At 45.6% G+C, this 9,755-nt stretch overlaps 1 protein-coding gene across 4 annotated transcripts in view; it reads left to right on the top strand.

Moving 5' to 3' along the window:
• The first annotated feature begins 393 nt into the window (after window positions 1–393).
• The window catches only part of NABP1 (nucleic acid binding protein 1), a 55,813-nt gene continuing 46,451 nt past the window's right edge, over window positions 394–9,755 (top strand). For all 4 annotated transcript variants that reach the window (XM_063932344.1, XM_063932343.1, XM_063932345.1 and 1 more), the window contains exons 1-2: window positions 394–880; window positions 1,121–1,259. In XM_063932344.1, coding sequence (XP_063788414.1) covers window positions 790–880; window positions 1,121–1,259 — 230 coding nt within the window. In that variant the 5' untranslated portion in view covers window positions 394–789. The remainder of the gene's footprint in view (window positions 881–1,120; window positions 1,260–9,755) is intronic.

Here is a 9,755-nt window from a genome sequence, read left to right as displayed (position 1 = left end):
CATAACATTGGAAATGTCAAATGTATATATCAGCACTGCAGTAACAATAAAGAGCGTCGAAAACCGGACAAAAGATCATTGGCCACACCCAATTCCTGAAACTGACCAATCAGAGCCCAATATTTCAGCACACTCGTTAGATAAGAACAGGCAGAATTCTAGGACCGTACCATTCCTATTGCGGGCGCACCCTTCCTTTAGGTTTGTGGAGTCGCTGTTTGTGATAATGTTACAGACTCAGAAAGTGATAGTACTTCGGTAACGTCACATAAAACTGGCTAACGCGGTCAACACCAGCTTGGCAAGAAATGTTTACTGTAATTACGGATGGTTTCCCCCCAAGATCGCTGTAATGGTTCGATCTGTTCCTGTATATATATATAGACATGTCCTCTCGCACACGCTTGCGTTGAGGAGGCGATAGGGGCGGTGAGGGGTGTGTTGCTGGTGGTCACACATAGAGCGGGTTTAGAGGACAATAGTATTTGGAAAGGGCAAATAGACTCTCTCGTGATCAGTAACCCCCTTCATCAATGAATAAGCCTATACCTTACAGTTACAGAGACCTTACGCTGTCCTGTCCCAACCGCTAGGGGCAGCCTTGTGGCTATCCGATATCCTTCATCTCTTTAATGCCATTTGTGCCATGACTTTTGATGTAGTCCCTTTGTGGTAAAGTCTCAGACTTCCCTGCGTCCCATTTTTCCTCCGTGTACACGGGGTCTTAGTGCAGTGCGCGTTACATGCAGATAGTCCTGTGATGCTCTGTGCTGCTCCTCATTAGTCACCATGAACGCCATAAACGACTCCTATGTCTCTATTAAAGACATTAAGACCGGGCAGAAAAACTTAAATATCGTCTTTATTGTCCTGGAGATCGGTAAGTTGCCAGCTGGCACTGCCCGGCATTTATCTGGGCACCGCTGGGTCAGGCAGATGCAGCAGCAAGTGCATGGCAGACACGTGGGCACAGCTGGACTACTGCTCGCATCAGTTGCGGCTGTTCGCTAGTGTGCTGCCTGCACATACACCCTATTAGTCATCTGCCCTGATGATTACTTCTGATTTCTGCAGTTACTAAATGACAGTTCTTGTTTTTCCCATTTTAATCTCCATACAGGCAGAGTTACAAAAACAAAAGATGGTCATGAAGTGAGGTCCTGCAAAGTGGCAGATAAAACGGGCAGCATCACTGTCTCAGTGTGGGATGAAATTGGAAGCCTTATTCAGCCAGGAGACATAATTCGTTTAACAAGAGGGTATGTGGTAATACTTGGGAGGTCAATGATAAACTGTTTGCTCTTGCAGAAGCCTGCAGCCCATTTAAATCCATCTATTTGATGTGCTTCTCAGCTGCTATTACTGTAAGTCCTATCTGTGGCAGCTGGAAGTAAATAGAAAGTAGCAATTACTGGATCTGAATTGTTCATGTGAACAAAATATTGTCATGCGTAGTGATGCACAGGGACATTTATATGCTGTCCTTTTTAATTTGTGAGTTAACACAAGGCTTCTGATTTTCTAAATCTTTAAAGTCCTATGACATGATTGCAACAGATGAGCGACCCGCCCTGCCCTGTGAGGGTACATGTTAATGTTCTGCACAAGTTTAGTGATCTGAAACAGTTTAGTAATGCTAATCTAAGGGGTGCCATGTTCTGAATTGTGTTTTTTTTTTGTGCTATGAAATATTTTCATTTCTTTACTCTTGTTTAGTGGTTTTGTTTTTATGAAACATTTAACCCCTACTATCAGCTATGTAAAGAACAAAGGCCATATATGCTTGGCTTTCTTTCCCTCCCCACCCGTTTCACAGAAGTTGAAGCCTGCTAGTATGGATTATGTAAATATGCACTGCCTGCCCTAATTCATAATAGTATCAGCTGGAATCCTGTAACAGTAATCACAGATCTCTAAAATGTGATATTCTAAAGTATTTAGAAGGATGGTGGTTCTAACCCCCCTATTTTTTTTTTTTTAAATTTAAGACTATTTTGGCTCTAACTATGTTAGTAAATCTAGCAAGATTATACGTGTGCTAAACTTTTCCGTATTGCATTGTACGCACAGTGGGAGACAAGTGTTTACAGCGACTGTCATTGGTTACAGTACCTTTTGCATCTTCTAGTTTTCATAAATATCCTTTTATATGTACTATGTAATGTATGTAATGTATTTTATAATGAAATTGGGCATGTCATGAGCTGTATTTGGAACCTGTACTTTGTTGCACTGCTTGGCTTGATTAATACACTTGATACTGTTAAGAACTGCAGTTTTTCTTCCTCTACATGTGTTTTTGACTACCAATTTGGAGTTGGACCTTATTGGCTGCAAATCATGGCGTGTATATGGCCAGAATTTCTGCTGATCCAATGACCACTGATTTTTCTTCAGAAAGGGAAATCAGTCTGGTTGGATGATCTGTTCTTCTGTGCAGTCATTATTGGACTTAAATGCCCAGGCATTTGTCTCAATCACTGAGCGCAAGGATCTTTCAAGCTTGAATATGTAGGTAGCCAGTTCATAACCGTTTTGTGTTCTGGCTGTCTGATACTCTTATAGGTTTTTGTTATTAAAGATTAAAATGTTTAGTATAAACAGAATGAATCAGTTTTGTTTCATCATTCCATTGCACTGATGTTTGGTACTGTTGGTGTCCTGTAACTTGATAGTGCAGACTTGTACAGTACTTTGCAGGCAGTGTACACTTATTTTGAGTCTTTCCTCAAATAGTAGGCAAGCTCCAGTAGTCTGCATCTAAACTGCAATACGTACATTATGCAACAATAGCAGTTACTGTAGTATTCATTTTGATTTGCTATGCTTGGAATAGTTCAGTTATCTCACGAAAGATAAAAGTTGACTTATTGGAGGCATGAATTACATCACAATGTAGTGATCTGAACAAAACTGCCCTCGGCCCTGCAGTGTACATGCAGGTAGTTACCGGCAGCTGGGGTCTAGGGAACAGTGGTTTGTCCCCCTGCCTAATCCTCCACTGCTCAATTTGCAGCCGTGACTTTCCATAACAAGCAGAGGGCACACATTTACACTCTATAGAGAAGAGTTTAAAAACTAGAGTAAATGATACTCTATCAACAACACTTTTTTTACTGTATTTTTTCACTCGATGTCAAAGTTTTTTTTGTATAATTTTTAGTCAAACCTAGGTACACGTATGGATTTATGTTAAGTTGTTACAAGCACTAAATATATTCATATAGTTTCTCTGACGTCCTAGTGGATGCTGGGACTCCGTCAGGACCATGGGGAATAGCGGCTCCGCAGGAGACAGGGCACAAAATTTAAAAGTTTGACCACTAGGTGGTGTGTACTGGCTCCTCCCCCTATGACCCTCCTCCAAGCCTCAGTTAGGTTTTTGTGCCTGTCCGAGCAGGGTGCAATCTAGGTGGCTCTCCTAAAGAGCTGCTTAGAAAAAGTTTGTTAGGTTTTTTATTTTCAGTGAGTCCTGCTGGCAACAGGCTCACTGCAACGAGGGACTTAGGGGAGAAGAAGTGAACTCACCTGCGTGCAGGATGGATTTGCTTCTTAGGCTACTGGACACTAGCTCCAGAGGGACGATCACAGGTACAGCCTGGATGGGTCACCGGAGCCGCGCCGCCGTCCCCCTTGCAGATGCCGAATAGAGAAGAGGTCCAGAAACCGGCGGCAGAAGACGTCTCAGTCTTCATGAGGTAGCGCACAGCACTGCAGCTGTGCGCCATTGCTCTCCGCACACTTCACACCAGCGGTCACTGAGGGTGCAGGGCGCTGGGGGGGGCGCCCTGGGCAGCAATGTAATATACCTATTCTGGCTAAAATATATCACATATAGCCCCTGGGGCTATATGGATGTATTTAACCCCTGCCAGGTTCCAAAAAAACCGGGAGAAGAAGCCCACCGATAAGGGGGCGGGGCCTATTCTCCTCAGCACACAGCGCCATTTTCCTGCCCAGCTCCGCTGCGAGGAAGGCTCCCAGGACTCTCCCCTGCACTGCACTACAGAAACAGGGTAAAAACAGAGAGGGGGGGCACTTATTGGCGATATTTATAATATTTGAGCTGCTATAAAGGGTACACACTTATTAAGGTTGTCCCTATATATATTTATAGCGCTTGGGTGTGTGCTGGCAAACTCTCCCTCTGTCTCCCCAAAGGGCTAGTGGGGTCCTGTCTTCTATCAGAGCATTCCCTGTGTGTGTCGACATGTATGAGGACGATGTTGGCGTGGAGGCGGAGCAATTGCCTGTAATGGTGATGTCACCCCCTAGGGAGTCGACACCAGAATGGATGGCTTTGTTTATGGAATTACGGGATAGTGTCAGCACGCTACAAAAGTCGGTTGACGACATGAGACAGCCGGCAAACCAGTTAGTACCTGTCCAGGCGTCTCAGACACCGTCAGGGGCTGTAAAACGCCCTTTACCTCAGTCGGTCGACACAGACCCAGACACTGACACTGAATCCAGTGTCGACGGTGAAGAAACAAACGTATTTTCCAGTAGGGCCACACGTTATATGATCACGGCAATGAAGGAGGCTTTGCATATCTCTGATACTGCAAGTACCACAAAAAGGGGTATTATGTGGGGTGTGAAAAAACTACCGATAGTTTTTCCTGAATCAGAGGAACTGAATGAAGTGTGTGATGAAGCGTGGGTTACCCCAGATAGAAAACTGCTAATTTCAAAGAAGTTATTGGCATTATACCCTTTCCCGCCAGAGGTTAGGGCGCGCTGGGAAACACCTCCTAGGGTGGATAAGGCGCTCACACGCTTATCAAAGCAAGTGGCGTTACCGTCTCCTGATACGGCCGCCCTCAAGGATCCAGCTGATAGGAGGCTGGAGAATACATTAAAAAGTATATACACACATACGGGTGTTATACTGAGACCAGCAATCGCCTCAGCCTGGATGTGCAGTGCTGGCGTGGCTTGGTCGGAGTCACTGTCTGAAAATATTGATACCCTGGATAGGGACAGTATTTTACTGACTATAGAGCAGTTAAAGGATGCATTTCTTTATATGCGAGATGCACAGAGAGATATTTGCACTCTGGCATCAAGAGTAAGTGCGATGTCCATATCTGCCAGAAGAAGTTTATGGACGCGCCAGTGGTCAGGTGATGCGGATTCCAAACGACATATGGAAGTATTGCCGTATAAGGGGGAGGAATTATTTGGGGTCGGTCTATCGGATCTGGTGGCCACGGCAACGGCCGGAAAATCCACCTTTTTACCCCAGGTCACCTCCCAGCAGAAAAAGCCGCAGTCCTTTCGTTCCTATAAGAACAATTGGATGCCATTCACAAGCTGTATTCTCAGCAGGTGATAGTCAAGGTACCCCTCCTACAACAGGGACAGGGGTATTACTCCACGCTATTTGTGGTACCGAAGCCGGACGGCTCGGTAAGACCGATTCTAAATCTAAAATCTCTGAACCTGTACATACAAAAATTCAAGTTCAAGATGGAGTCACTCAGAGCAGTGATAGCGAATCTGGAAGAAGGGGATTTTATGGTGTCCTTGGACATCAAGGATGCTTACCTTCATGTTCCAATTTGTCCTTCACAAGGGTACCTCAGGTTCGTGGTCCAAAACTGTCATTATCAGTTTCAGACGCTGCCGTTTGGATTGTCCACGGCACCCCGGGTCTTTACCAAGGTAATGGCCGAAATGATGATCCTTCTTCGAAGAGAAGGCGTCTTAATTATCCCTTACTTGGACGATCTCCTGATAAGGGCAAGATCCAGAGAACAGCTGGAGGTCGGAGTAGCACTAACCCAAGTAGTGCTCCAACAACACGGGTGGATTCTGAATTTTCCAAAATCCCAACTGATCCCGACGACACGTCTGTTGTTCCTAGGGATGATTCTGGACACTGTTCAGAAAAAGGTATTTCTTCCGGAGGAGAAAGCCAGGGAGTTATCCGATCTAGTCAGGAACCTCCTAAAACCAGGAAAAGTATCTGTGCATCAATGCACAAGAGTCCTGGGAAAAATGGTAGCTTCTTACGAAGCGATTCCATTCGGCAAATTCCATGCACGATCTTTTCAGTGGGATCTGCTGGACAAATGGTCCGGATCGCATCTGCAGATGCATCAGCGGATAAAATTGTCCACAAGGACAAGAGTGTCTCTGCTATGGTGGTTGCAGAGTGCTCATCTGTTAGAGGGCCGCAGATTCGGCATACAGAACTGGGTCCTAGTGACCACGGATGCCAGCCTGAGAGGCTGGGGAGCGGTCACACAGGGAAGAAACTTCCAGGGCGTGTGGTCAAGCCTGGAGACGTCTCTTCACATAAATATACTGGAGCTAAGAGCAATCTACAATGCTCTAAGCCTGGCAAAACCTCTGCTTCAGGGTCAGCCGGTGTTGATTCAGTCGGACAACATCACGGCAGTCGCCCACGTAAACAGACAGGGCGGCACAAGAAGCAGGAGGGCAATGGCAGAAGCTGCAAGGATTCTCCGCTGGGCAGAAAATCATGTGTTAGCACTGTCAGCTGTGTTCATCCCGGGAGTGGACAACTGGGAAGCAGACTTCCTCAGCAGACACGATCTGCACCCGGGAGTGTGGGGACTTCATCCAGAAGTCTTCCACATGATTGTGGTCCATTGGGAAAGACCAATGGTGGACATGATGGCGTCCCGCCTCAACAAAAAACTGGACAGGTATTGCGCCAGGTCAAGAGACCCTCAGGCAATAGCTGTAGACGCTCTGGTAACACCATGGGTGTACCAGTCAGTGTATGCGTTTCCTCCTCTGCCTCTCATACCAAAAGTACTGAGAATTATACGGCAAAGGGGAGTAAGAACGATACTCGTGGCTCCGGATTGGCCAAGAAGAACTTGGTACCCGGAACTTCAGGAGATGCTCACGGAAGATCCGTGGCCTCTACCTCTAAGACGGGACCTGCTTCAGCAGGGACCGTGTCTATTCCAAGACTTAACGCGGCTGCGTTTGACGGCATGGCGGTTGAACGCCGAATCCTAAGGGAAAAAGGCATTCCGGAAGAGGTCATCCCTACCTTGGTAAAAGCCAGGAAGGAGGTGACTGCACAACATTATCACCGCATTTGGAGAAAATATGTTGCGTGGTGTGAGGCCAGGAAGGCCCCGACGGAGGAATTTCAACTGGGTCGATTCCTACATTTCCTGCAAACAGGATTGTCTATGGGCCTCAAATTAGGGTCCATTAAGGTTCAAATTTCGGCCCTGTCGATTTTCTTCCAGAAAGAATTGGCTTCAGTTCCTGAAGTCCAGACTTTTGTAAAAGGAGTACTACATATACAGCCCCCGGTTGTGCCCCCAGTGGCACCGTGGGATCTTAATGTAGTTTTGGATTTTCTCAAATCCCATTGGTTTGAGCCACTCAAATCGGTGGATTTGAAATATCTTACATGGAAAGTAACCATGCTACTGGCCCTGGCTTCAGCCAGGAGAGTGTCAGAATTGGCGGCTTTATCGTATAAAAGCCCATATCTGATTTTCCATTCGGACAGGGCAGAACTGCGGACGCGTCCTCATTTTCTGCCTAAGGTGGTTTCAGCGTTTCACCTGAACCAGCCTATTGTGGTGCCTGCGGCTACTAGCGATTTGGAGGATTCCAAGTTGCTGGACGTTGTCAGAGCATTGAAAATATATATTTCAAGGATGGCTGGAGTCAGAAAATCTGACTCGCTGTTTATACTGTATGCACCCAACAAGCTGGGTGCTCCTGCTTCTAAGCAGACGATTGCTCGTTGGATTTGTAGCACAATTCAACTTGCACATTCTGTGGCAGGCCTGCCACAGCCTAAATCTGTCAAGGCCCATTCCACAAGGAAGGTGGGCTCATCTTGGGCGGCTGCCCGAGGGGTCTCGGCATTACAACTCTGCCGAGCAGCTACGTGGTCAGGGGAGAACACGTTTGTAAAATTCTACAAATTTGATACCCTGGCTAAGGAGGACCTGGAGTTCTCTCATTCGGTGCTGCAGAGTCATCCGCACTCTCCCGCCCGTTTGGGAGCTTTGGTATAATCCCCATGGTCCTGACGGAGTCCCAGCATCCACTAGGACGTCAGAGAAAATAAGATTTTACTTACCGATAAATCTATTTCTCGTAGTCCGTAGTGGATGCTGGGCGCCCATCCCAAGTGCGGATTGTCTGCAATACTTGTACATAGTTATTGTTACAAAAAAATCGGGTTGTTATTGTTGTGAGCCGTCTGTTCAGAGGCTCCTACGTTTGTCATACTGTTAACTGGGTTCAGATCACAAGTTGTACGGTGTGATTGGTGTGGCTGGTATGAGTCTTACCCGGGATTCAAAATCCTTCCTTATTGTGTACGCTCGTCCGGGCACAGTATCCTAACTGAGGCTTGGAGGAGGGTCATAGGGGGAGGAGCCAGTACACACCACCTAGTGGTCAAACTTTTAAATTTTGTGCCCTGTCTCCTGCGGAGCCGCTATTCCCCATGGTCCTGACGGAGTCCCAGCATCCACTACGGACTACGAGAAATAGATTTATCGGTAAGTAAAATCTTATTTTCTCCCTGTATTACATGATCTCACTATTGTGGCAGCAAACTAGTTAATAGTGTGCTATGTATATAGCTATATTTGTTGGGAGGAATTATTTTGTTTGCAGGAATAAAGAGTCGACAGTACTTCCTGAATTGTTCACATAAGCAGCCAAGTATGTTCTAGCTAGCTTCCCTATTATGGCAGCCTGGCATGAGTCCGTACATGTTTAACAGTGCTAGCTAAGCACACTGTCAATGCAGATGAATGGGTTATTGTACACTGCTCAAACTGTAAGACAATAACTGTACCTACAGACTAAATGGCTGTATTATATGCACTGTAAATTGACAAATCACTGACATGACTGCACTATTTAACACCATGTATTTCAGTAGCAACTAACTCTATTTAGCATTCAAGCTAGAACCACAATTTGCTCTCATTTAGTGTGTAATGTCCTTAAAGCGGTGGTTCTCAAACTGTGCCTAGGCACTTTGGGGTGTCTCAGGGCATTTGCAGGGTTGCCTTGGGTTGGTGGTCCAAAACCAATTCAAACTATTTATGGTCAGTGTAAAAGGCAAAACCAGTGCTTTGTGGCTTTAAATCAGAAAATAGTGGACAAACAGAAGTACAGTGCATCTGAAAGTATTCACAGCGCTTCACTTTTTCCACATTTTGTTATGTTACAGCCTTATTTTGAACTGGAAAAAATTAATTTTTCCCTAAAAATTCTACACACAATACCCCATAATGACAATGTGAAAAAGGGTTGGGGTTTTTTTAAATTTATTTTTGCAGATTTATTAAAAATAAACTAAAATCACATGTACATAAGTATTCACATCTTTTGCTCAATACTTTGTTGATGCACCTTTGGCAGCAATTACAGCCTCAAGTCTTTTTGAATATGACGCCACAAGCTTGGCACACCTATCTTTGAGCAGTTTCGCTCATTCCTCTTTGAAGCACATCTCAAGCTCCATCAGGTTGGATGGAACGCGTCGGTGCACAGCCATTTTCAGATCTCTCTAGAGATGTTCAATCGGATTCAAGTCTGTGCTCTGGCTGGGCCACTCAAGGACATTCACATAGTTGTCCTGAAGCCACTCCTTTGATATCTTGGCTGTGTGTTTAGGGTTGTTGTCCTGCTGAAAGATGAACTGTTGTCCTAGTCTGAGGTCAAGAGCGCTCCGGAGCAGGTTTTCATCCAGGATGTCTCTGTACATTGCTGCATTTATCTTTCCT

This window comes from Pseudophryne corroboree, chromosome 7 (genome assembly GCF_028390025.1).
Source record: "Pseudophryne corroboree isolate aPseCor3 chromosome 7, aPseCor3.hap2, whole genome shotgun sequence".
NCBI classification, from domain to species: domain Eukaryota; kingdom Metazoa; phylum Chordata; class Amphibia; order Anura; family Myobatrachidae; genus Pseudophryne; species Pseudophryne corroboree.
The sequence above is the reverse complement of the archived record's forward strand: the minus strand, read 5'-3'. Positions and strand labels throughout refer to the sequence as shown.